The 27,240-nt window shown below is 47.3% G+C and overlaps 5 protein-coding genes across 8 annotated transcripts; 3 read left to right on the top strand and 2 right to left on the bottom strand.

Moving 5' to 3' along the window:
- Positions 1 to 812: 812 nt before the first annotated feature.
- LOC108153388 (glutamate decarboxylase) lies at positions 813 to 11,675 on the top strand. 2 transcript variants are annotated; one of them, XM_017283363.2, is made up of 9 exons: positions 813 to 1,031; positions 1,101 to 1,254; positions 2,237 to 2,305; positions 4,923 to 5,159; positions 7,117 to 7,685; positions 7,755 to 7,822; positions 9,790 to 9,868; positions 10,549 to 10,893; positions 10,955 to 11,675. In XM_017283363.2, exons 3-9 carry the CDS (start codon positions 2,245 to 2,247, stop codon positions 11,126 to 11,128), a joined length of 1,533 nt encoding a protein of 510 aa, XP_017138852.1. In that variant the 5' UTR covers positions 813 to 1,031; positions 1,101 to 1,254; positions 2,237 to 2,244; the 3' UTR covers positions 11,129 to 11,675. The 2 variants fall into 2 exon arrangements, with proteins under 2 accessions (XP_017138852.1, XP_017138851.1); XM_017283362.2 differs by lacking the exon at positions 1,101 to 1,254.
- An 874-nt stretch (positions 11,676 to 12,549) lies between these two features.
- On the top strand, positions 12,550 to 14,409 carry LOC108153607 (fumarylacetoacetase). The gene is made up of 4 exons (XM_017283703.2): positions 12,550 to 12,737; positions 13,062 to 13,279; positions 13,344 to 13,945; positions 14,016 to 14,409. Exons 1-4 carry the CDS (start codon positions 12,651 to 12,653, stop codon positions 14,360 to 14,362), a joined length of 1,254 nt encoding a protein of 417 aa, XP_017139192.1. The 5' UTR covers positions 12,550 to 12,650; the 3' UTR covers positions 14,363 to 14,409.
- A 242-nt stretch (positions 14,410 to 14,651) lies between these two features.
- On the top strand, positions 14,652 to 21,128 carry LOC108152977 (bone morphogenetic protein receptor type-2). 2 transcript variants are annotated; one of them, XM_017282703.2, is made up of 5 exons: positions 14,652 to 14,935; positions 17,031 to 17,199; positions 17,287 to 17,511; positions 17,579 to 18,148; positions 18,210 to 21,128. In XM_017282703.2, exons 2-5 carry the CDS (start codon positions 17,142 to 17,144, stop codon positions 20,102 to 20,104), a joined length of 2,748 nt encoding a protein of 915 aa, XP_017138192.1. In that variant the 5' UTR covers positions 14,652 to 14,935; positions 17,031 to 17,141; the 3' UTR covers positions 20,105 to 21,128. The 2 variants fall into 2 exon arrangements, with proteins under 2 accessions (XP_017138192.1, XP_017138191.1); XM_017282702.2 differs by having other exon boundaries at positions 17,028 to 17,199.
- Positions 21,097 to 22,897, bottom strand: LOC108152978 (cytochrome P450 302a1, mitochondrial). Its single transcript, XM_017282705.2, has 4 exons — positions 22,288 to 22,897; positions 21,639 to 22,231; positions 21,385 to 21,582; positions 21,097 to 21,300 (listed from the first exon to the last, which is right to left on the bottom strand). The coding sequence occupies exons 1-4, from the start codon at positions 22,838 to 22,840 to the stop codon at positions 21,178 to 21,180; spliced, it is 1,467 nt and encodes a 488-aa protein (XP_017138194.1). The 5' UTR covers positions 22,841 to 22,897; the 3' UTR covers positions 21,097 to 21,177.
- A 1,628-nt stretch (positions 22,898 to 24,525) lies between these two features.
- On the bottom strand, positions 24,526 to 26,700 carry LOC108153752 (UDP-glucuronosyltransferase 3A2). Of its 2 annotated transcripts, XM_033387311.1 has the most exons (5): positions 25,832 to 26,700; positions 25,355 to 25,767; positions 25,176 to 25,288; positions 24,958 to 25,122; positions 24,638 to 24,901 (listed from the first exon to the last, which is right to left on the bottom strand). In XM_033387311.1, the coding sequence occupies exons 1-5, from the start codon at positions 26,485 to 26,487 to the stop codon at positions 24,740 to 24,742; spliced, it is 1,509 nt and encodes a 502-aa protein (XP_033243202.1). In that variant the 5' UTR covers positions 26,488 to 26,700; the 3' UTR covers positions 24,638 to 24,739. The 2 variants fall into 2 exon arrangements, with proteins under 2 accessions (XP_017139371.1, XP_033243202.1); XM_017283882.2 differs by having other exon boundaries at positions 24,526 to 25,122; positions 25,832 to 26,698.
- Positions 26,701 to 27,240: the final 540 nt, after the last annotated feature.

Below are 27,240 nucleotides of genomic sequence, written 5' to 3'. Positions count from 1 at the left end.
CTACCACACCCAATTACATAAGTGTTCTCCTATATGCGCGCTCAAAAGTGGGCTTGTATGTGTGCGACCCTCGAAAGTATCCTACGAAATTTGTTCAGCTGAAAATAATGCAATTTCCCAACTAGATAAAGATATTTTCCTGTGGAAGGGGCGGGCTTTGACCCAAATTTAGACTTGTTCCATATAGTAACACGATTATATAGTAAATGTATATGGTATATGTATAGTATATACTATATGTAGGCAGAAAATGTGTTACATACGGGGCCGACAAACAGCAACAGCAATTATGGAGACTTAGATTGCTTTCCCTCGATGCTCGTGAGGACCAACTCTCATAAAAAGTTGTGCGTTGTGGGGGCCATTGTAAATGTCAGAAACAGTGGCAGAAATTAGTTTGTTAATTAGCTTTTCATTCTGCCACGTCACAGGAGGAGAAAGGGCACGGGACAGAGGGAGGAGGCCTGGACTCCCCATCCGCCTCCGCCTCCGCAGTCCTGCGCACATAATTTGGCTTTTCCTTTTTCCGTGTGTGTATCTGGTGCCCGCCCACTGCTGTAGCTCCGCCCACGCCATCAGCTCAACAAAGATGGTTGCCCCAAAAATCAATGACGTCACGAGCGGCATACCCATACACAGAGAGCCTTGAGAGAGAGCGCCAAACAGCTCTTCATCTCGCGCTGTTGGCGAAGGTTATGCAAGAGCTCCCTAGGTGTATCTGTGTGTGTGTGCTTGTGTGTTTGTGTGGGCAGCCATTTTGTTGAACGAACAGAAAAGCTTCGTAGGCGCCACAGACGCATGCCAAGGCTCATAGCTCCACAGATCGTCAGCGAGTGTAGGCTGCTGTCCTCAGATCCCAAGCTGAAAACTGCAAATTTCAAAAGAAATATAAATAAAATAGTATATTTATCAGAGTTCTATATATCCCCCATATTCAGTCGAGTATTTTCTCCGTCCCACGCGCGTGTGTTTTCATTTAATCAAAAGTGAAAGATTTTTTTTTATTGTGAGTGTCGTTTGAAAGGATTTATGTAAGTTGTGTAGATTGCCTCTTAGATTCCACGTAGAGCCAGCACCAAAACAATTCGCATTCCTCGCAGATCCATCTCAGAGATACTACTACTACTCGTACCAGACTCGATTCTCCACCTCATTTCTCGCACATTTCTTTCGTCCTTCACATCGTTGGCACCGCCACAGTAGCCAAAGTGAATTATCTAAGGCAATACATCGACGATATCCGCAGGATAATCGGTAAGATTCCTCAGACAAATACATTCCCTCCATACTGAAATCGTTGTTGGCTTTCCTTGGCTCTGATTTTGCCACATTTTGCGATTTTTCGCCGAAACTAGTGACTTTTTTTTTGCTTGTTGGCTCATTTTGAATGAAATTGGCGATTTTTTTTGCCTATGATTGTGTTCCACTAGACTTGAGTGTGACTAACTAAAAGGTTTGTGAGACCTTATGGGAAAAAAGGCAGTGTGAGTGACAGAAATATACATGAACCACTAACCATGAACCATGGATTACTTAAGATAATCATTTTGGCGACTTTCGAATGAATTTGGCGAATTTTTGTATGGCAACCGTGGTTACATAAGTCTCCTGGCACCCTCTAAGGTGTTCTCCATTAACTGAAGCTGTCGCGCTGTCTGTATCCCTATGTACACTTTTGCATATACACAAACATATATGCATATCTATATATATATATATATATCGAGGAAAAACAGAGGAAATTTGCTTAACGCTCACTGCGCAATAGCAGAAGGCGTCCCAATGGGAAGAGGGACACCGTTCCACGGGGAGGGGGGGTATATGAAATCAGTGTGTATACCACCCACACTCCACCATTGCCCTTCAGTTGTCCTTCTGTCTATATGGCCCCCATCCGCCACCCTTCCACTACCGAAAATCCTCTATCTATTTACTCACTCATTGCATTTTCACACTCTAGACAAATTTTCGAAGGTTGTTTGTTTGCTTCTCCTCGATTATGCAATTTCTAGTTAGAAGAGGGAGAGTGTAGTAGGAGGCAGATTTATGTAACACCTGCTTTCAGTGGCCAGAGCTCTTTCTCTTTAGGGCCTACCCTTAAGGGTCTCCGATTGCATAACATTGACTATTCACTTCATTTGTCCGAACATCATTTGCCGCCTACTACGAGAGGGCCTTCATCTGGTACTCCTCCCTTTATTAATGAATCGTTTTCTCTTTCTTTATACCATTGCAGAGGAGAAAATGTCGCTCAATCCGAACGGGTATAAACTGTCCGAAAGGACGGGCAAACTTACGGCATATGGTGAGTACAATTTACAAAGTAATTCAAATTTTAAGATACTTATAAGAATTTTTGTATACTGGAATAGAATTTGGAGTACTATGATATGATATGATATAAAATAATATAGTACAAGTCTATAGGATTCGAAAGGATATAAGCTTATCTTGAAAATCTTTATTATATCTTGGCAATATAAGAGGAATACTTACACTTATATAACATGCAATGGATCAACATTTCGTACACTTATTAGATAGTATAGCACGAGATAACGGTGCTACCCATACGAGGGCTGCCTTTTGTATTCGTAGCCTAATAGTGAAGGATCAACAAGATAACATTGAAAATGGTTTAATTGTTTTTACAAATATTCTCTAACCTATTTTCGCAGTTATTTTGGCCCTCAGAAGCAAGTACCTCTAAAAAGCGCTTCATCAGCCTAAGTTTTTGCTCAAAAAATCTGATGAGGGGGGCAATGCTCGACAGTTCGGACTATCGTTGAAAAGTACAATTCGTAATTGGAGTTTAAATTTCCTCAATGCTTCTATGTTATGGAATTGCAATACCCAATCCCGTACAGCAATCGTTTTTTCCGGTACAATAACCGTTTTTGGACTATCCCCACGAGATTCACTCTGCCGCCAAGGACGTCCAGTACTGAATTCGCTTAAGCACTTTTATGCATTGGCAATGAATGGTACCTAATCAACAAAGGTTGAACTAAGTTTATCGAAGCATTCTTGTCTTGCCAATCCTTGTCCAAAATCATGACACGGATGTTTTGATTTTTCCCCTACGATGGATTTGGTTTATTGTTAAATTAGATAAAACGCGATGGTAGAAGAACAAGTTCTAGGCATGATTTGATCACAATATGCCTAACTTTTAAATGGAACTGTCAATTTTGACCTGGTTTTATTAAACATAGCCAACGGTACGGATTCAAAAGGCAGCCTACGTACAAGATCAAGACAGAGACTCGGAGCTCGGAATACTATCACATGAAATTAAGATTTTGATGTATATCGGAGTCTAGCTACATCTAAATATCATAAATAAAATATAAATAATATATATTGTTACAAGAAAGGAATTTAATTTATATTTTCTGCGATTTATTTTTCCATGGTATAACCAATTGGGAGATATTCCAAATATTTTCATATGAGCATTGCATCTATTTAAGTAGCTTCCCACACCAGTAATTATTTACAGTTGTAAGAAACAGTAGAAGAAACTATTAATCTCCAAAATTGAGGCCTTTGTTTATTGCTTTCAAATACTTATTCATTTTCCTCTTCGGAATGTTCTTTAGGTAGCCAAAATCGACCTCTAAATGGTTTACAAATGGCTAGCTCTCTGCCCATAACATTTCTCCCCAAGTTATACCCATGAACCGCACTGTCCTGTCTGTCTGCCAAAACCATTTACTAGTAATAATTCTGGCAAACATTGGTCCTCCTCCTTCTCCATCCTGGCATAGCTGCACACAAATCGCTTTTTGGCCGAGCAAATAATAAATGAGTGTTAAACCGACACTACGACTGCGAGGCAAACAAAACAGGAGGTCTGCCAAGGACATGGACAAGGAGCTGGGCTGTCCAGAACACTCGTGTCCTTGATAAATGGCCTATGCACACTGTCCTACACTACCGTGTTTCGGCTGTTTTTGCTCCTGTTTTGGCTTCTGCTCCTGTTTTCATGTGTGCATTTGGCTTTGGTGGAGCGTGAAAGCGGGCCGACTGTTGCCTTGTAACAGATTTTCGACCGACAAACAGAGAGACAAACAGACGCACGGCAGAAGTCAAAGGAGAAGCCACCACCATGCCCAGGCCCAGGCCCAGGCACAGGACCAGGACCAAGACCAGGACTCTCCCTGGCAGCCAGACGCGTGCACCAAATTGAAAACCCAACAAACATAAACCGTTTAGTCACAGGATATTGCGCACGCCTGAGAAGGACACACTGAAATCCTGGTCGTGTGTGAAGCGTCTGTGCTTAATGCTTGCTCCTTCTGCAGGATCAGGGAGGAAGAGAGATGGATAGTCCGAAGGGTGGGCGGCTGCCTTTGACAGCCTGGCCATCGAGGCAGTCAAGCACATTAAATTTTATTTAACTTTTTGCCGTAAACTCGAGGAATGTTCAAAATTGCTACAATTTGTCGTGCAGCGACTGCTGCTCCTGCTCCTGCTGCTCCCTGCTCCATTCTTCCTGCTTCTTCTACATTTGGTAATCATCCGCAACGTTAAGTTTTCCAATTGATTCCCGGGGAGCTACTGTTCCCATTTGCCTGGTGGCTTAGTGGCCAGACCTTAAGTCCCCGCACAAAGCCCTAGAAATTAATTGCAGCCACCGCTGGAGGATGACGCGAAGGACACGACCACCAGCTGGGTGCTGGCCTTGCCCTGCGCCACCCCTTGGAGGATGACCATAAAAAGCTCGTTATGAATCTCAGTCTGCCCCCGGAGGATCCCGCTTTGGACTCCCCTTAAATCATGACCATAATAATAGCCATATATCATGATAAGAGCGAGGGCCTGTCAGCAGAAGCGGGGGCACACGCTTTTCATATTTCCCGATAAGCATTCACATTCACATTTTCCTTTCCTTTTTTATGTTCGCTCTTTTTTATCAGATCTCATGCCCACAACAGTGTCTGCCGGACCGGAGACACAGGAGTTCCTGCTGAAGGTAGTCGATGTCCTATTGGATTTCGTAAAGGCCACCAATGATCGAAATGAGAAGGTACTGGATTTCCATCATCCAGAGGACCTGAAGCGTTTGCTGGACCTGGAGGTGCCCGATCGGGCCTTGCCGCTGCAGCAGTTGATCGAGGACTGTGCCACCACATTGAAGTACCAAGTGAAGACGGGTGAGTTTGGCTATATCTTTTCCCGTGAATCCTCTTGAATCCTTATCGGGTCTCTCCCGTGTTTGCCCAGTCGCGGGTTAATCAAATTTGTTGCTGCTTAGCATATGTCCTCTGTCGGACGCGTGCCTCCGGACGATGCGGTCGCATTATGACACAAAGTGTGCAGCCTTCTAGATAAGCACATTAGCATATTGATGGCACTCTTCCGCCAGGCAGACAGACACACAGGATGAAGCGTCAGACAAAGCCATTTTATGGCCCATTGAGCCATGGCCCAAAGCTGGTTTACACCTTTCAAAAACACTCGTAGTCCCTTTGGGCTGCCATCAATCATAAATCAGGGAAAGGGTTCCTTTCCCTTTTGGCTTTCGCAGCCAAAAGTCATTCGCACGTTTCGGCTCTCCTTTTTTTTGTTGTTGTTGTGCGTTGGTATACGATGAATGTCCTTGCTGATTTCATTTCATTGAAAATTAATGCCAGGGGCAGCTCCTGTGTGTCCTGTGTCTATGTCTCTCGCCGCACGTGACCGCAATTGTGTTTGGAGTATCGATAATAAGCGTATTTACTATACAAACCCCTCGTACTCCTGCCCAAACCAACCCCCGGAAGCTGTGGCCTTGTCTCGGAAGCAGGCGTTGCTTCCGCGATTTGGTTGCAGGAAATGGGACTTGCTCTGGCATCCTCCTTCCCCCTGTGGTTTACTGACTTTTGTGTGCCTAAAAATTGAATTAAAAGTGTACGCAATCAAGTCTGCCCGCTGAATAAACATAGATTGCATGGGAAACTTTTGGGAAAGGAGAATAATTAGGATGGGGACTCCTCAGAAAAGCGAGAAAAATTCTTCTCTTTAAGGAGCTCCTCTTTTTTGCATCTTCTACCATTCCGCCAGACTCCGATAAGAGTCCCATTTATGATCCTTAATCTCACATAATGTGCGCCCTGTCAAAAAGCAGGGAAGACGCGGCGGCAGCAACCTGATACGACAACATCATCCTCCATAAAAACAGGGGAGCTTTAATCAAAATCCGTTGTTATTTTCTGACTCGCTGCATTCCTGATCCTTTGATGCGAATGAATGACTGCCTCCTCAGTCCTGTGCCCAAAGTCCTGGCCGTCTGCTGTCTGCTGCTACTGCTGCTACTGCTGCTGTCTGGGTCGAGGGTGACTCCTGCGCAAATTGAAATGTTTGAATGCCGACGCTCTGGCAGAGTCCTTGTTTCCTTGTATCCTTCTGTGTGTGTGTGTTTGGGTGGATTTAGCCTTGTGGGCAATGGGATTTTAATCACACGACTTATGGCACTCAAGATGTGAACTGACAGACGCCGAAGGGTTCAAGCTGGAACAGGGGGACAGACGGACAGCTTCCTGATGCTTCTCTGAAAGCATTCTCTGGTTCTTCGTGGGAGTTTTTCCCCCACAAATCGAAGCTCCGTCCAAAGTCCTACAATTAGCTACAATAAATGAGCAATTTATAGAGCTCTTCAGTCAGAGAAAAGTACAGGGATTACAGCACGAAAAAACTAAGATCCAGCCTCCATCGATTGGCCACCAGGACCTTGTGTGTGAGTGGCGTCTGCCCTTGAACATATGCACTTCCGTGGCGGCTGGCACTGGCCCTGACGCTGGCGTTGGCGGCCTTCCATTCGAGGCCAGTCAGCCGTGCTGCTTCGTTTTGGCCTTTGTTTCAGCCCTCGAATATATTTTTAATAAAACAAAAAAACTGTGGCAGAATGCTGCCGGAAAGGAGGAATGGGGGTGATGGAGGAAGCTCCTGGCGATGGAAGCACAGCTGCCAGACACATCTGCTGTCAGCTTAGGGACACAGACAGACGGAGGCGACAGCCATGGCTAAATGGAAAGTATTTTCAGCCACATTAAACACCCAACAGGCGACACAACATATCCCCCAATAGAGCTATTGGAGCTATAACCTCTTTTCTTATGTATAACCCCTCAGGACATCCACACTTCTTCAATCAGCTGTCCAATGGACTCGATCTGATCTCCATGGCTGGCGAGTGGCTGACGGCCACGGCCAATACCAACATGTTCACATACGAGATCGCCCCAGTGTTCATTCTTATGGAGACGGTGGTGCTGACGAAGATGCGCGAGATCATCGGTTGGTCCGGCGGCGATTCCATCCTGGCGCCCGGTGGCTCCATCTCGAATCTGTACGCCTTCCTGGCGGCCCGGCATAAGATGTTCCCCAACTACAAGGAGCATGGCTCTCGGGGATTGCCCGGAAATTTGGCGATGTTCACCTCGGACCAGTGCCATTACTCGATCAAGTCATGCGCCGCCGTCTGCGGCCTGGGCACCGACCACTGCATTGTGGTGCCCTCGGATGAGAATGGCAAGATGATTACCTCGGAGCTGGAGCGATTGATCCTCGAGCGCAAGGCCAAGGGCGACATACCCTTCTTTGTCAATGCCACCGCTGGAACCACTGTCCTTGGGGCTTTCGATGATATCAATACCATTGCGGACATTTGCGAGAAGTACAACTGCTGGATGCACATCGATGTGAGTATTCTTCACGGGGGGATAGCGGTTGGGATATTCAAATGAGAATCGTTTCTGTTTCTTTTAAAGGCTGCTTGGGGCGGCGGTCTGTTGATGTCTCGCAAGCATCGTCATCCCAGATTCACTGGCGTTGAGCGGTAAGTAGAAGAAATTCAAGAGGTCAAAGACTGTTCCTCAGACTTCCTCAGAGCTCATATCATATCCTTTCACTTCATAGAAGTTCCTCGACAATCCTCTGGGCCCGCTTCCCTTTTGTCCCAAGCAATTGTCAAGCTCATTCATCATCCTTCGTGGCAGGAACTCGTGTGCCTTGGGGCACCCTCATCTTTTGCCAAGTCAAAACACAAATTGAAATCTCCGCTTGGGTTTGGGTTTTTTGTAGGATGAATTTAAATCTAAATGCTCCCAAATGGCCCGCATCGCTCAGCTCTCGGCCGAGTCGTCTCCCCCTCGTGCAGAAAATCAACTTCAACATGTGGGAAAAATCTCAATTTGTCATTTAGTGCCTCCATCAGGTGTTCAGAGCTTACAGGGATTACAACGACCCAGAGCCGAGTGCCGAGTGCATTTTTGGGCCAGACAAACAAATGAACAAAGTGGATTTTGATTCAACCCGTGTTCTACCAACCCGCGACCTCCAGGGGGTGGCACGGCATGGGCATGAATGGGTGGGCATTACTTACGCAACAATTACGACAAACAATGCGAATGGCAATGGCTGGGCGAGTGGCAGAGTGAGGGAAAGTGATTCATCCCCGAGGAGAGGAATTTTTAATTTTAAAGTTAAAACCTGAAATGCACTTTAGCACCAGACCCATTCCTGTCCTGAATCCATTCCTGAATCCATCTCCAGTCCCACCTCCGACTCCGACTCCGCCTTAAGAGAGGGCTTAGGCAAATGTGGCAAGTGCAGCTGTCGTTCGTATTGACAGACTGCGGTCAAGCAGGAACAGCCTAGCCTTAGCCTCCTTAAAACACTTTCAAATTGATTGCCTCCTCCCATCTTTCATCCATCCATCACCCACAATAATGGCTCCTAATGCCAGCGTCGTTGTGGCATGCAAATTGAGGCTCTTAATTGAAAGGCTCTCAATGCGAATTAATCATTAAAATGCCCATACAGCTGACAAGTTGCGTTGCGGCATTTTGGGGGCTTACAGAGCCCTGATTAATGGTCCTTTATTGGGTGCAGAGGATGAGGGAACCTCTTAAATTCGCTGAGTTTCAGTTTGAAAGAAGTTTCTTAAAACAATTGAAGGGAAATCTCATCTTTAGCCCAATCGCCACATGCCGCCGCTCAATCACAAAACATATGCGGGAAGAAAGAAAGTTCGGGCTTTATTGAAGGCTGTATCGACTATGCGGTTACCCAATTCGGGGATCTATTGAGTGCTTATATGATCCACGTTATGGATGGATAACTTATATTCATAAAGAGATTAAAAGATTACTTATGACACGTTTCTTCTGTGATTAAAGGCACGGATAATATAAGTCACTTGTCTTTCGTAATTATAATATTTATTCCACAACTATGACATTTGATATTTAGGTGGATAAAAACTGGATCCATTTATTAAATTACAGTTCCATATCTCAAAAATTGTAGGGGGCATTATATTTTCTTGTTTTTATAAACCAATACTTTGGTTGCAAAGAAGATTCCTATACCCAATATACCCTCGAATTCCCACCAGTAGAGGGCACAAAAACCTGAAGCACACTTCCAGGCACTCCATAAGGATCATGTTTATAGACACCCACCCACCCACACACCCACCGGGTGAGGCTGGGAGGCAGGCAGCAAGCTGTGGCGCACCCACATAACTGTAAATAGCTCCCCCAGGGATGTTTAGCTGTCAAACCTCCCCGAGTCCTTGCCCCGAGGGTTGTGTCTCTCGCTTTTGAATTCAATTAAAGTGCTGCGGCCTGAAATTGCCACAATTTATGGCACTTGCCGTGGAGAGACCTTCCCATTTGTCGCACAGCGGGGCTTGTGGGATGGGGTGGGTAGCGCTAGCTGCCACAGTGTGGCAGCTTAGTGTTAATTGTTTGTAATTCGTAATTGAATGTCTATTTACGAATATGATTTGACTTTTTGCAGCGCCGATTCGGTCACCTGGAATCCACACAAACTGATGGGAGCCCTACTGCAGTGCTCGACCATTCATTTCAAGGAGGATGTAAGTAGATCTATAATATAAATAAATAAAAAAGAGATTATAAAAAAATTTATCGGGGATAATGTGGAGGAGATAAAAAAAGTTTCTTTGGGTTTTATAATTACACAAACTATGAGCACCTCATTTTGGAGAGCTATAGACGGGTTTAAGGCTCATCTCTGAATCCTTTTGGCTTGGGATATGATATGAAGGCGATATCGTATACAAATACAACAATTTCCTTGACTTTTTCAGCACAACCCCATATTTAAAGTACCATTTTCCTGCCCCACAACCCCAGAACGATACCCGACATTCTTTTGGATACACATTGAACAATGTTTGTGCAAAGAATTCCAATTGTGTTTCGAACAATTACTTGTTATTCTTCATTCCAAACAACGAACGAGACCAGACGGACCGATAGACAGACAGACAGACAGGGGTTGTCGCACACACAATGAAAAGCGTACTGAAATCTTTGACAACCCTGGTGGCTCGGGGGCCAAATGCGCCAAGTCACCCTCCTTCAGTCCGTCCTTCCTCCGATTTTTTACATTCATTGCAATATGTTGCCATCGGTCACAGTTGCGTCTTTTGGCAGGCGGGAATTTTAATTAAAATTTCAACTTGACTTATGGCCAGAGGGAAAGAGAAAGGACGAAAAGGATTCCATTCAATATCGATTTTGCTTTCTATAGGGCCTCCTCATCAGCTGCAACCAGATGTCGGCGGAGTATCTGTTCATGACCGACAAGCATTATGACATTAGCTACGACACTGGAGACAAGGTGATCCAGTGCGGACGCCACAACGACATCTTCAAGCTGTGGCTGCAGTGGCGCGCCAAGGGCACCGAGGGCTTCGAACAGCAGCAGGACCGCTTGATGGAGTTGGTCCAATACCAGCTGAAGCGCATTCGCGCACAGTCCGATCGCTTCCATCTGATCCTGGAGCCAGAGTGCGTCAATGTATCGTTCTGGTATGTGCCCAAGCGGCTGCGGGGAGTGCCCCATGATGCCAGAAAGGAGACAGAGTTGGGAAAGGTAAGCTCTACTCAAAGATATCCAAAGGTATGGTGGAATAACCCCCATGATCTCTCTGCAGCTCTGTCCTATTATCAAAGGACGCATGATGCAAAAGGGCAGTCTGATGGTGGGCTATCAGCCTGACGATCGACGACCCAATTTCTTCCGTTCGATCATCTCATCGGCTGCCGTCAACGAGGCGGATGTGGACTTTATGCTGGATGAGATCCATCGTTTGGGCGATGATTTGTAAGCGGTTCTCAGGATAGAATGATAATGGTAGATCATACAAAAAGCATATCAAGGAGACCGCGAAACGAGTCAAGAAAGATCATCAGAGTTCAATGTTGAATGTAAATTTGTTTGTATGTATCTATAAAGTGTTACTAGCTGTTCCTTTTCCGATTCTTCATTCCGTTACTGTTATACGTTAACCGTTATCCCAGTGTGTGGGCCAGTGTTGGAAATTTTCATATAATCGAAACCTGTTAATGCGAGCGTTTGTTTTTTTTTTTTGGAAAACTATATCTAAAACCGATATTAAAATCGAAAAAGATTCAAGAAAACTATAAGTATACAATATTTGAATATCTATATGTACCACCACAACACGCACCACCAGAAAACACGGAACACGGTCCCATAAACCCACATAATACCTATGAAACGATATACATATATTTACTGTTGGAAAATACTGTTGAATGGTTAATCGAACGCTATCTTAACATATCAGGAAGATGAAGAAGGAGAGGGTTCCGTTTGATTCGTTATGTTAATCGTTTGATCTATTTTGCGGAGAGAAAAGTTACCTACTATACTCGTATAGAGACGTTGATCTATGGCCATGCGTACCTTTATAGAGAGACCTGTGCTTGTTACTTAAGAAGAAACTGAAAGAGGATCTGGGGACCCCCCACATCCTTAGATCGTATCTAGTCCAATTATCGAACTGTGCTATATACTCGTCTAGAGAATTAAATACGTATAAACGAATTAGTTGGAGTTTAGTTTCCCATATCCAAAAAGTCAATTAAACTCAATTACAAATGTTGGACTGCCTATTCTTTTCTATGAGTTCCCATATTCTTTCAAATTCTGTTAGTCCAAAGGAAGGTATAGGAAAAGTCAGAGAAGGGATTCGAGACCACTCCATGTACACAACTCAGACAAATCATATAGAACAACAAAAGAACACGAATCGTTTGTCAATTCAATATAAATAGAGATAAATCAGATCAAAGATAAAGGATATATATTATACATATGTATGTATTGTATTTTAAATGTGTTTTAACTAAGTTTATCCAGTACAAGAGATATACTATGTGTAGATCAGATATTGGTATATATATATCATGAGTCTCATTTAATGTATGTTTAAATTATTGTATATGTATGTGCAGATCCCAAAACAAGAGCAAAACAAGAATTATTCCAACATAAAAATATAATTATAAATGGATATATTATATATATATATATATAAACGAATGATAAATCAAAATAAAAGTAACCAAAGCGCAGAAAACAACTCTCTTTTCATTCAATCTCTCATGTGATTTCTCTTAATCGTTTGGGGGCTTGGTTTCGTTAAGAGAAACGCGTTAGATCTGTTTGGAGAGCACTCAACATATATAAGGCGGATCTTAAAGGGGAGCTCGCTCATTCGTTCTTTCTTGTTCGCTCTGGCTCCGCGCACATTGCTGGTCGTCTGTTTCAGTCTACTGATCCGCTCCCACCTTCCAAAGTTCTCCAGTTTTAGTGCTTCAAAGATGCCCCAGAGTTTCGTGCCAGTGCCAGCGGGAAGCGATTTCCCTCTGGAGAACCTGCCCTATGCTGTATTTTCCACCCAAAGTAATGTGAGTACTGCAAATGATTAAATCCATTAAAACCATGGAAAATATTAAAGATATACATATGTTGGTTTTTTCTCAAGTTCAACCATTTTCCATGTGCCTTTGAGCCAGTTCTAGATTTCGCTTCGTTCTAGAACAGAAACCACTTTGGGGCATAACATTTGCATACATCATCCGGCAAACAAGTTTGTTTAGGAAAACAATATGCTAATCTCAACTCAAAATAACTTATAAAACACATCGTACCATCCTAGCTCTGATAAGACCTCATATGGTGTCTGAATATCGTAATTAAAATCTCTCTCCCTCTCTCTCTCTGGTCAACAGAAAGCTCATCGGTTGTGCGTGGCCATAGGAAAACATGTCCTCGACCTGAAAGCTGTCTCCCAATTATACCCACCCACCGTGCAAGCGAGCTTGCAGGCGGAGACTTTGAACGCCCTCATGGGCTTGGGCCACGAAGCTTGGGATGTGGTAAGGACACAGACTCAGAAGCTTTTGCAGAAGGGTTCGGAACTGGATCAGAATGTGGACCTTAAGGAAGCGTAAGAAAAGAACAGTTGAAAAAAGCTCTCGCTACCCTTAACAAAATTTTGTATTCCATTTTAGTGCAATCATCGCTCAGTCAGAGATTAGCCTGCATCTGCCCGCCCAGATTGGGGACTATACGGACTTCTACTCGTCCATCCATCATGCCACCAATGTGGGCATCATGTTCCGTGGTCCGGATAACGCCCTCATGCCAAACTGGCGGCATCTGCCAGTGGGCTACCATGGTCGGGCCAGCTCTGTGGTCGTCTCTGGGACACCCATCCGTCGTCCTCTGGGACAGACGCTGCCCGAGGGCGCCGAGAAGCCTGTGTTCGGGGCGTGCCGTCTGCTGGACTTTGAGCTGGAGATGGCCTTCTTCATTGGAGGTCCCGGCAACCGGTTGGGTGAACCCATCCGCGTGGACGAGGCCTGGAAGAATGTGTTTGGTTTCACCCTGATGAACGATTGGAGTGCCCGGGATATCCAGAAGTGGGAATATGTTCCACTGGGGCCATTCACGGCGAAGAACCTTGGCACCACCATATCGCCTTGGGTGGTGCCAACGGCTGCCTTGAAGCCGTTCCTGCTGGACAACTTCCCCCAGGAGCCGGAGGTCCTTCCGTATCTGCGCCAGAGCGTGCCCTTCAACTTTGACATCAATTTGGAGGTTTCCCTGAAACGTAGGTACCAAATGGATGAGAGTCCTGAGTACTGGGCTTGATGTGGGGATCCTTTCGTTCTTACTTCCAGCTTCGGATCAGAACGAGGCCCTCATCTCGAAGTCCAACTTCAAGCATCTGTACTGGACGCCACTGCAGCAGATTGCCCACCACACGGTCACCGGCTGCAACCTGCGACCTGGCGATCTGATGGCCTCCGGCACAATAAGTGGAGAGACGCCTGATTCGTATGGCTCCCTCTTGGAGCTGTGCTGGAAGGGCACTAAGAATGTGGAGCTGCCGGGCGGCAAGAGCCGCAAGTTCCTGCAGGACTACGACGAGGTCATTATCCGGGGTCACTGTGAGAAGAACGGCCTGCGCATCGGATTCGGGGAGTGTGTGGGCCAAGTGCTGCCCGCCCACCCCCTGCCGCAGTAGGGTTAAATGGAATCTCGTTGAATAAAAGCCAAAATGCGAAAGAAAAACATGCTCAACAAGTGCTTTAAAGCTCTCTTTCAGCTGCTCCCGAAAATGTTGCGCTCACACTCGAATTCACGCTCTCCTCTCTCACGCCCCAATCGCTGATTCTGTCATTCCACGCTGCTTCGTAAATACACGCATGCCTGTTTCTTCAGCCCCAAACGAATGGCATTCGGAGAGAGCAAAAGCAAGAGCAAGACCAGATACGACAACGACGACAACGACGCCAGAGACAGGCCGAACGCAGTGGCTCCCGCATTCATTTACTTCGAGCGGGCGAAGGCGGCCAAACGAACATCGAGCGGCAAACGTCGGCGCGGCCATCCAGCAAACTAGTTTAAAGCCCCATAAAAAGCCCCAAAAGCCAACAACGGCGACGGAGAGCAGACGCGACTGGCGCCGGGGCCCCACCAATAAAGTTTGCGGCTAGTGTGTTACTTTTCTTCAGTGCAAAAAATTAGTTAATAAAACTACGGAAAATCTCTATTGAGTGCAACTGCAGTGGGGAAGAGCATGCTCTGAATTCCGAGTGTAAGTGCAGGTGCAGCAAAAAGTTTTCCAGTTTGTGGATACGTTCAAGTTTTTCCGCAAACAACTCGAGAAAAATGTCTTGGAAAAATCAATTTTTTTAGTCGTCTCTGCGCACATAATACACACATAATACACTCTCACAGACAGTTGGCGGCGACGGCCACCCACCCTGGCAAATAGAGCGAAGAGAGGAGAGAGGAGTCAACAAGAGCAGACCCCTGAGACCCATTCACATTCACTTTGCCATTATCGTTGTTGCTGCTGCTGTCTTGCTTGCACTTTTGTGTCTCGCATTGATTTTGCATGTCGCATCGCGTCGTCAGTAGTCAGTCTTCGTTCGAATGTCGCAATTGAAAAATGCAGCCAAACCAATGCATATTGAATAGAGGGTGAGGCGTTCTCAAATTGGCTGCGTGCAAAGATTCACGTAACGAGATAATTGGGTAACCGGGGCTACCTTCCCTTTTATTTACCTTGGTCAAACGAAGATGAACCCCGAAACACTCTCACGCACTCATACACACACACACTCACACACACCAAAGCGTGGACATGGACAAAAAGCACACGCAAAAAGTTAATCAGGCCCCAACAACAAATGCAGCAGCAACGAGAATAAACACAGCGCATAGAGAACAGAGTTTCACCGACACTTGCATACCCTTTTGCGGTCACAGTAGTTAAAAGTGTTTCTTAACCACTTTTGAATCAGATATACCCCGCCGTTGGATAGGGTGGCCAGCAGCATTTGCAATTAACTGGCGCCGTCGGCTATCGTGCGGGAGCACCCGGCGGCTCTTCGAACCACCCCGCACTACCGCTCCCCTTAGCTGACAATCACCAGCCCCACTTGAGACAGCGCCAGCAGAACCTGTTTTGGCGCGGCAGAGAGTTGCTGCTCTGCTCTCTTTGGTGTCTGCGCCTGCGCTAGAGGGGTGAGAGAAGCTAGCCGGTCGATGCGTGCTGAACGAAAGGGGGGACGGACTCACTCTGGGGCGATAACGTGCAAAAACAGAAACAAAAGTTGGGCAATGAGAGAGAGCGCACAGAACTCCAAAGATCTCGTTTTACTCAATTCGTGTGGTGTGTGGTTTGGTGTACCCACGTCCAAGAAGTCCAAAGGAGGGACTCCTGGAATCTCGAGACTTGAGAGCAGGAAAAGTAACGCAAATTTAAATTGCCTTTCATCACGGTAGATCTTAATCGAAGTCCCAGTCCCTAAACTACTTCTCTTACTTCTTACGAGCAGCTCTTGTAGGTCCTCAGATCTAAGGACGGGAAAGGGGTAGAGCTTTTCATTCTTTAATTGAATTCCAAGAGTATGAATAGAAAGCTCTAAAAAGTAGCTTATTGGGGAGCGATTTTATAATCGTATACAAGCCTCCTTATCGGACAAAATATTCCTATCTCGCTGGAAATTTCATGCTCCGTCACCCACAATTAACCCAAATGTCGGCCCAATGCAAATCACTCACCATACACACACACACACACAGAGGACAACATACTCTATACTCTATATACAGTGGGAGAACGTAATAAGCTCAACCATCCACATAATTAATGCTTGCAAAATTTTCTAATCAGCGTCTCGAGTGGGAGACGAAAGAAAGAGGAAGCGAAAGAAGAGGAGACTTGCTTACCCCTTACCCTGGGCCCCTAGGGACATATCAGCACTGTGCCAATCTATTGCCAATCCCTCTGGATTTGGGTATCCCCTAGTCGAGGTCGTCTCCATTCGAAATGGTATTGCATAGACAGGCGGCGCCTGGTTCCGAATGGGTTCCAAAGTGCAGCCGCGTTCCCTCCAGTGACTGGAATTGTGGGTGTGGGGGAGCGTGAGCGTGAGCGTAAGACGACACTCGGTAATAGGCGCTGGTTGGAATTAGAATTTATCTGGGTCCGGCATTATCGGTTGGCCCACGGCTTGATAAAGTAGCTGAACTTGCAAACTCCCATCGCATATTGTTACACAAGCCAAGGGAAGGAGGGCTAGCGGGGAATGAGGAGGGATCGTACTGGATCGCAGACTATTGATAATTCTTATTGTTGCGTCAACAACAATATTTATAAAACATTTTCGATATTTCAGCAGTTTTATTCACTCACAAAATGCCGTAAATTTGGAGTGCTGTGGCACCGAATCGATAGAATCGATAGACCTTAAAGACAGGCACCATAAGGAAGCTATAAGAGGATTTCCAAAATGAATCGATTTACATGGAGCTGGTTGCTAGTGGCCCTGGTCTCCTTAGCCAGGAGCTGTAAGTATTCGATAGATCGATGTTATATATTCCATTGTATCTTCTAATGGAACCCTCTCTCTCTCTCTCTCTCTATCTTTCGGATAGCTCCTGTTCCCAGTCGGCAGTACAGCTGCATGAGCTACATGGAGAACGATAACTCCCTGCACGACGATGACTCCGAGCAGGACAATAGCGGGGAGCTGCTGGAGCAGCAGCTCGAGCCCAGTGCAATTCCCAACGAGCCGCACAGACGCAGCTGCTCCGAGGGATACACCTTCTGCTTTACCCTGTGGAATCAGAGCTTGAATAGCACGAGAATACTCAAGCAAGGTGAGTGTCCAAAGAGACAAAGAGACATACCTCATCCCAATAAATCTATCGATTGCTCAATCCACAGGCTGCTGGAAGGACAACACTGATCGAAACTCCATCTGCAATCCGTCGGAGTGCACCAGCTCAGCCCCCACGTCGAGGACCAGCTCATTGTACTATTGCTGCTGTTCGGGAGATGTGTGCAATACGAAGTTTTCTGTGGTGGAACCCGCACCCCTGGAGCTGGGCTCCAACGATGGCCGTTCCCCGCTCACCAATCTGGCGACGACCAAGCAGCACCAGTCCTTCCTGGCAAGCACAATGCTGGGCGTTGCTGGAGGAGTCACTGCCATCATGATTGGCATCTTCCTAGCTGTGCAGTATTGTCGGGGGCCCAAGGAGAAGCCGGAGCCAGAGGAATCCCCTCTGGCACCGTCGGGACCAGGCTACAGTTCTAATCTGCGAAATGTGGACAACATGAATCTAATTGGAATGCTAGGCAGTGGAAAGTACGGGACTGTCATGAAGGGTCTGCTGCACGACCAGGAGGTGGCTGTAAAGATCTATCCCGAGGAGCATCATCAGTACTATGTGAACGAGAGGAATATATACGGTTTGCCCCTGATGGATTGTCCGGCTTTGTTGAGTTACTTTGGTAAGAAACCACCACTGGGAGGTGCGACAGCTCCATTTTAATAGGTATTTTACTCTTTTAGGATACGATGAGCGCTGCACCATGGACGGACGGATGGAGTACCAGCTGGTGCTATCGCTGGCTCCATTGGGGTGCCTTCAGGACTGGCTGATAGCCAACACCCTGGACTTTTCCCAATGCTGCGGCATGCTACGCTCCATCACGCGAGGCATCTCCCACCTGCACACGGAACTGCGGCTGGGGGACCAGCACAAACCCTGCGTGGCCCATCGCGACATCAATACGAGAAACGTCCTTGTCCAGGCCGATCTCTCGTGCTGCATTGCAGACTTTGGCTTTGCTCTGAAAGTGTTTGGGTCCAAGTACGAGTACAAGGGCGAGGTGGCCATGGCCGAGACGAAGAGCATCAATGAGGTGGGAACGCTGCGCTACATGGCCCCAGAGCTCCTGGAGGGAGCCGTCAATCTGCGAGACTGCGAGACGTCCCTCAAACAGATGGATGTCTATGCGCTCGGACTCGTTCTCTGGGAAGTGTCCGCTCGCTGCGCTGACTTTTATGCCGCTGGACAGATGACGCCTCCCTACAAGGCCCCATACGAGCAGGAGGTGGGATCCCACCCCAGCTTCGACCAGATGCAGGCGCTGGTGGTGCGTCACAAAGCCCGACCGCTCTTTCCCGCCGGCTGGGGAGGCGGTGCAGCGGCCAAAGTGGTGCGGGACACCTGTGAGGATTGCTGGGACCACGATGCGGATGCCAGGCTCACGTCGCTGTGCGCCGAAGAGCGGATGCAGGAGATGTCGGGACTAAAGCCACGCCTACAGGCCCAGCCGGCCAGTCCGCTGCTGAACACCAACAACCTGGCGTCGCCCACATCTCTGGAGCAGGTAAATCTGACAACAACGACGACGACGGCAGCTGCAGTGCATCACCAGATGAACTCGGACACGGCCGGACTGCTCCAGCCACCGCCCAACCAGCAGCTGCCGACGGAAAAGAATCATTTGAGCTACACGCAACAACAGCTCCAGCCGTACCAGGGTAGGAATCCTTGCCAGGAGCGGAATCTAGCGCCACTGCCACTGCGACCGCCGCCGGTGCTCGTGGAACGAAGCAAGAAGCACAGCTTCCAGACGCAGCCCCAGGAGAACAGCCTATCCTGCCTGGAGCACGATGTTGGTGTGGAGGAGCTGCTGCCGCCAGGCGGCGGAGGCCCCCCTGCACATCACCACCAGAAGAATACCAACACCAATTCCAGCCTGGGGCAGGGATTCCCCAAACAGCAGAACACGGACCACAAGCTACGCGGCTGGCACGGAGTCCGTGCGCTCATCCACAAGAAGCTCTTCCGCAAGGAGCACGCAGAGGAGCTGTGCCGCCAACTGCAGCTGGGGGAGGAGAAGTCGAACCTGGTGGCAGCACTAAAAGCGGGGGGCGGCATGCGACGACCCAACAATCTCGACCTGAGCCCCCGTCAACCGCTGGATAATAAGCCCATTCCCGTGCAGTTGCGGAGCGCGGAGCAGCGGAGTGGCACTCCCGCCCATATTGTGCCCCGATCTCTGTCCAGCAGCCTCATTAAGCACATCAATAGCAGTAGCAGCACCACAACCACGAACAACAACTGCATCCTGAGCCATGGGAACGAATTGCAGACCCTGACGCGACCCTCCTCCAAACGACGTCCGGGTCACCTGCGCACAAACTCCCTTCTGGTGACTAGCCAGACCCAAGGCCAGGGACTTCCCACGGAGCAACAGATGCGCCGCCAGCATAGTTTGGAGGTGTTCCGGGAGGTTTTCAGTGGCCGAGGGAGCAGCGAGCGGCTCAGGGATCCCGCGGAGCGTGTGAAGACCCCTGGCGATGTGCCCCCATCGGTGCGAAAGGCCAGGGCCAGTAAGACCCTGAGTCTGTACGATGATCGGATGATGGACTCGTCGCTGCTTAATATACTCTAGCATGAGGAGGTTCTGCTGCTGGAACTGTAAGGAACTCCAGACTGGAGGGGCAGCAGAACACGGACGAAATGGAGGGCAGAATCATATCTCATCCTCTCATCGAACACACATATTCAACGACAGCCATACTCGCAGGAGACTCGACGACTCGAACCGCTTCCTGGAAAAGATGTCTTCTGGCCGAACAGATGAAACATTTTTTTTTCACCATAGCTAAAGGAGCAGCTCCACCCGAGGACCTGTATTGTATATTTAGATGTATTTTTTCACCAATCATCCTAGCGAGTAGTGCGGCAAACAACCAAAGTCCTTATAGGTTAGATCTGAATAGAAATGGTACGGATAGGAGTGTATCACAGTATATAGGATGGAGGCTCTAAATGCTTCCCCTCCCTCAACGATATATATTTTTGACATGAAAGTGAGCGAAACAGGTAGTAGTTTATATAGTTTTTCACTGGGCGTGAGACAGAAGTAGAGACGGACACGGAGACAGACAGATGGGGGCTTAGTCGGACCACTTTTATAGAGCCATATACACTTAAAAATCCCAAATGAAATACGAGTATATCTATAATTAAAACATTGTAACTGAATATTTAGTCACCACATACTATACGCGTGTATATGCTGTTGTCCACCAGGGCTGTCACACCTCCATTAGAACTCCTATACAAATTAGAAGAAAAAAATACTCGAAGAAATTTATATAAACAAGCCACAGCACCCTACTCTGAGAGGCAGAGGCAACCCTTGTGGGCCCACACAGCTGTCTTTTTTGTCGAGTATTATGTTTAACAAGTGGCGCGTCTTGCGGCATCGCCCCTCGGTACGGCTTGGAATTATTCTCTTTAAACCTTTGGAACCCCTAGACACCATTTGGATGAATTTTTCTGGAATGAATTTCCTTAGTAATTAGACCAAAACACCCGCAGCCTTTCAATCACATAAGATGCAAGATCTAGTTATATGATTTACACTAATTATAATAATTAATTAAAATAAACAATTTATTTAAAACTGATCTGAACTCAACTGAAGAAAAGACTCCACGTACTTTTTAGACTTGCAAATCATTTCGAACGCGACCGAAGTTCGATCATCACGGGGGCATCTGGTTTATTGATCAGCAGCGTGACGACATCCAAGTCCGCATCCGTTCCTCCCCGCCAGATTAGCTCAAAGTTCCGAAGCAGCTGGAAAATGCAAATCGTATAAGAAGAGATCGTTTGACTAACAAATTTTGGGAAACGATCAAAGATCGATGGTCGTGCTCTTACCCGCAAGAGCAGCACATGGATATTTTGCTCAGCCAAACGGCGGGCTATGCAGGCGCGCATTCCATGCCCAAAGGGCAGCACCAGGTAGGGATTGAGGGCATTGCGCTGCTGGAGCCAACGATCGGGCTGGAAGAGGAGGGGATCCGGAAAGTGCTGCTCCAAGCGGCAGGCAATCATATTCTGAGTCACAACTGTGGTCTGGAGAAGATGGAATCTCATTAGGGAACCCTTAAAGATGGGCTGATTCTCCTTACCCCTTTGGGCACAAAGTAGCCACTGAGCACCGTATCCTGGTTGAGTACTCGTCCAACGCCAACGGAAATGGGATTTAAGCGAAGCGACTCCTTCAACACTGCCCTCGTGTAGGTGATGTCTGTGCGAAGAGCGTCCGCAGAGAGCGGCTGATCGGGATCGGGCAGCACTCTTCTGGCCTCCGCATGGAGTCTCTGCTGCACCTCAGGATGCCGAGCCACGTGGTAGAGCAGGAACGCAGAGGCATACGAGGTTGTATCGATCCCAGCCAAAAGGAGATCCGCCGCAGTGCCCACCACATCGCTGCGATCGAGCTCTGGGTTCTGTAGGTACGTGGAGATCAGGGAAGATTGCTCGGAGGAGGAGCTTTCCATCAGTTTGAGGGCCACGCTCTCCATGTAGGACTGTGCCTGACGCAACTTCCGATAGCTTGGCGTCTCCATGAGGCGCCACAGCTGCAGGCCCTGATCTGTGGGCAGAATGCAACTGTTGGTGGTCTCGGCGGCGTGCATCAGGTGTGTGGATCGGGACTGGGGAGACTGCTCCTCTGGCGAGAAGGATTGCAGGCGAGCACCAAAGGTGAGAAGGCAAGTAACTGCAAAGGGATTCTCAGATTACAAACATAGATTAATCGAATCGTTCTCCACTTACGTTCCAAATTCAATCTTGTTAGTTTTGGCAGCATATCGATCGCATCTCCATCGTCCGATGATTCCCTCAGGAATGTTAAAAACTCTCGTGTCACGCCATCCACTTGGGGAATGAAGTTCCTTACGCTCTTCGGGGCACTCAGCTCCTTTTGCAGCTGTGAACGGAGACGCCACCACTCCGGACCATTGGTGGGCAGCAGACCCGTGGTCTTGTACACATGCGGACGCTGGCGGCGGTACTGTGCGAGGGCCAAATGACTGCGTCGCTGGGGGCAGTCGCGTTCGTTCAATAACTTGGCAATGTCCTTGGGGTCGTACAGCCAAACGATGTCCTGTCCTGGGGCCATGGTCTCCCTTACAATCGCTCCGTATCGCTCGTACTTGTCCTGCCCAGCCTGATGCAGCCGCAGGAAGGAATAGGAGCCAATGATTGGCATATAGTTGTAGAGATTCCCCAAACCCCAAGGGCCGCGTGGTCCCGGCATCGCCTCGAAGGGCTTGGCAAAGGTGCACTGCCTCGAAGTGCAGCTGATCTTCAGCAGCTTCGTTAGCATTTTAGAGTTTCACAGTTCTAGTCGCGGAGAATTCCAGAAACGCACTGAAGACATGGATTTTTATTGCTGGCCAAGCGCATTCGTGGACGCTGCTGGTCGTCTTTTGTCTCGCTTGTCGCCATAAAAACTGTTCGGCCCATGGAGTCGTGCCTACCTGTGGGTTCGGGTTCGGGTTCGATTTACCTGCGACGATCTTCTCTTAAGACCCCGCTCTTTGTTAGCCCAGAGAAAGAAAGAGCATGGTCAACTTTTGGGCTGTTCCAAAAATCATCTTTGGCTGAATGAGATATGTAAAATGCATGTAAAAGATATGTACTCGAAACTACACAATGAATCCAGTTTGTTTCCATAGCGAAAAAGCAGAATCGTATCGTAGGACCATATCTACTAGACTGCCGAATCTGGATCTTATCGGATTTGCAGTGGCTGTGCTACCACTTCCACGAGCTTATTCTTTCTCTCTCGTTCGTTTCTCTCCATCTCTTTCTAAATCGTGCAGTGTGCTAAGAAAAGAGAGAGTGAGAGAACAAGATTTTAGAAAAAAAAAAAATGCAAAACCGAATGAAGACTGGAAACAAATAAAATATTCCGTAATTCCGATAAAATAGGTCATGAAGTGGAAATAGGACAAAGTGCAAGAGCTAGCATTGGAACATAACTAGCGGTCGTGGCTGCCCTCTTTCTCCCCCCCCCCCCCCCCCCCCCTTCTCAATTCGTCCCTTCGCGAACAGCGATGCCAAAAAACTGTGAGAGAGAGAGAGAGCATGCTGCAGTCTTGGGCTCCCATACCCTTTCCGGCGCTCACATATGTAAATTATATAAATACGGACTAAGTGCCAGGTCCTTGCCTTGTCCGATCATTAAAGAAAATTATCCCAAAAAGCCAAATAAAATACAAATTATGAAAGTTTCTTGCAAGAAGAATTTTATTAGCTATTGTAGCATATCACATACAACGATTGTTGTGTGTGGCGGTGCCACTCGAGCTGGTCGGGGGTGTATCGGGCAGGACTGGTGCACGCGCTGGCTCCGGCTGTATGATCGGTAGTATGGGGGGTTCCTATACTGGTCCTTTCCTATACGTGCTCGCGTCGATGCCTTATCTTATTATTTTTGTTCGCGTGCAATACCCTGCGTATGACCGTATGACTAGTGTTAGGGGGTTGGGGAAGGAGGATGAGGAGGCTGGGGGAATCAGAAGGGACAAAGGAATTAAGGGGAAAGGGAAGTGGGCTTCCGCCATGCATATCCGAACCGACGGGTAGCTGTGCTGGTGTTGGATGCAACAGCCACGGCCCTCCCAACCTTGATCATCCTAATTCCGAAGAAAATATGGCTTATGGATGATCCCTTTTTCTTTTCGATTTGTCAAAATGACAGTGGGAGGAAGAGGCCGATTAAAACGTCAGCCAAACAAAATAATATGGGCAGCCCACGGTGACGAAGCGCACCCAGTAGATGGCGTGTTAAAAGCTTAGCTTTCTTGGACCCAACAGAAGACTTAGCCTATTCGCGTAGCATAATTTTAGGGAAAATTAAGACGTCGATGCAAACAATTTTTTTCTTACAACAAGCGCACTACACTATCTTCGTTTGATCTTGACAAAATCTAAGGTTATAACCTTTATAGGTGTTGGATAGAAAACCATCGAAAGTTTAATAGAAATTACAACAGCGAGCCAGTTCTCTTCAGATATCGATTGATTATTTATTAGACAGCTTTTCTTGGGGAATACAGTAGTTTAAGATCAATCAATGCTCATTTTTGCTTTGTCCGGAAGATTCTTGCATGGATGGCGCCCCATATTATTCTTTTTTGGAGGGGGAATCTGTTTTCTCTTTTCTATCCCAGTGCGAATTCCATATTCTTCCAAGGTCTCACAAACCCCCATATTGCCGTCATCGTCGACAAATATCCTGCTCTGTATGCCGTCGGATTTCATTAACTGAAGCACTAAGAGGATCAGATTGCACAAGAATACCAGGAGGGCTACAGCTGGAATGGCTAAAGTGTCCAGCGAGTGGGACACAATAAAGTTGACGGATGGCTTGGCGAGGTGGCTGTAGAGTTCGGGTTCGGTGATCAGATGCTCCACGTACCACACGGCCGTCCTTACCGGTGGCATGGGACGTGTGCGGAACTTGACTTGAGCCTTGGAGACAGCATTGGTGATCGCCTTATTCTGGAGGACCTGCGTGAGGGTTCTGGCCATGGTCATCTCAAAGAAAGTGTTGGTCGGGAGCACGACTCCCAGATTGCGTTCCTCGATGCGCTGAGCATTCTGCGGGTGAAGGAGGATGGTAAATGGAAATATCAAAGAATCAAAGGACCTACATTGAACTGTTCAAGTATCAGGGGTATAACCAGGACGGGAACAGCATAGTGGACGGCCTCTTGGAGGCTGAAGCTGTCGCCATGATTGAGGAAGCACTTCACCCCCGATTGGGCTGTGTATGAAAACATTCACATTTACAATCATTGACCTTAAAAGAGAATTAGGCGGAAAGACTTGCCTAGGATGTCCTGCTGCAGTCTTGCATCCACATGAAGGGTCAAAATATTGTCCATCTTTTCCGGCAGCTCCTTCACATTCTCCACATTCCAGATGAAGCCGTAGGTTACATAGCGCTGGGCCATGAGCAACACAGCCTTAGTCCCGATCCCGAAGAACAGATCAATGTGCGGAAAATTGATGTAGATAATGCCATCGATGAATTTATCCACGAACTTCTGAATATTCGGCGGTAGGGGCCTCGACTTGGTCCAAATGTGGAGTCCTCCCACTTCAATCACGCTGGCTGGCAGATTCTGGGCGTAATCCAGGGTCGAGTGGGTATTGAGTAGCACCAGCTTTAGGGGTGGATAAACATGGTTTTTGCGGACTAAGGCGCCCCTGGTAATGGGATAAATATCGGTCCATCGAATTCTAAGGCAAAGACAGTCATTAGTGTTTTCTCAATATATATAACTCTCCTGGAGATCTCACTAACAATTTCTCCGCCAGATACAAGGCGCTGTTTTGCATGCGCCCCATAAAGTCCATGTTTTCGGGCAGCTGGCTTATAGGGTGTGGAATCTTTGCCACATTGATGGTGTCCTCGGCGCGGACCAGCGTCAATAGTTCCGATGTGAGCTTGCCGCCACTCACCCCCAGTATGGGGATTGAACGGTGCTTGGGCACCAGAGGTAGCAGACACTCCATGGTATTGGTGGCATCGGAGATGATCAGGTCCACGTCGGCTACCTCGTCGATCAGCTGGGCCCGCAACTTTGCCAGCACCGGGGACTCCATCACTGCTCGGCAGCTGCCCAAAGGAACCTCGTGCAGCACCATAAGCTGCTTCGCAGTAAAAACCGAGCTATACGAGGCCGTGCGACTGACGAAGTACTTCTGCATCACATCGTAATTGTTGGGCAGCGAGAAGACAGTGATACCTTCTATATTTTTTGTTGGAACTGGAGCAGTGCTCAGAACTGTGAGACTGTGTCCGCGTTCGGCCAGGGCCTCGAAGAGGGGCTGCATCCATCCCGGATTGTTGTGGCGGGCAGTGCCCACGAGACATAGTATATTGCCTGCTTTTGTCTCCATCGGCAGCCAAGTGAAGCTCATGACGAGCAGAGGCAGCAAGGAACACAACCCATTCATGGTTCGATATTCCTCGGACAATAGATTCACTTACCGATTGGTCTAACAGTTTTCGGTTGTGATAGGATTTGAATGCAGTTAATGGTGATGATTCTTATCCAACATCAGTTTGCGTAAAATTTGGGGAATCGGAAAACTGAGAAGCAAAACTGAGAGTAAAAATCTAGTTTCAAGCGAACAATGCTTGGAATGAGGGATTATTAACTGATTACTGGGATCCCAATTTCCCCAAAGTCATAGATCCGCCCTGGGACATGGATCTAAGAAACCTATGATCTCCTTGTCACTTTGAAAATCCGAATGCAAACTCATGAAAGGATCAAGTAAATCCCTTGAAGCCAATCCCTTGGCTGTTCCAAAAAACCATCCCCATTACATTGGCTTTTAAATACATAATTATTTATTTTATTAAAAAAAAAGAGATTTCTTAAGAATTATACAAAGAACGGTCGTACTTTGCTAGAGGTTTCTTGGCAACGGGTGCTCATTCATTTATAAAAAAAAAAACTTTCGCTATAATCTTAACAAGTCGCTTTACATTCAATGAACAGCTATTGGCAAAGAAACGTATCATGTATCGGGTTTAATCGTATCGTTTTTATCGTACATATTATGTGCTAAGGATTGGATAGCTGTGTTGCGATGGGGAGTGAGAGTGGGGCGGCGCGCTTTGTTTAATTACTTTTCGTTAATATGGCAAGATTAATACATGAAACGAATGCTCCTCCTCACTTCATCACTTTGCAGCACTTG

The sequence above is a fragment of the Drosophila miranda genome, chromosome XR (genome assembly GCF_003369915.1).
Source record: "Drosophila miranda strain MSH22 chromosome XR, D.miranda_PacBio2.1, whole genome shotgun sequence".
Taxonomy (NCBI): Eukaryota; Metazoa; Arthropoda; class Insecta; order Diptera; family Drosophilidae; genus Drosophila; species Drosophila miranda.
The sequence above is the reverse complement of the archived record's forward strand: the minus strand, read 5'-3'. Positions and strand labels throughout refer to the sequence as shown.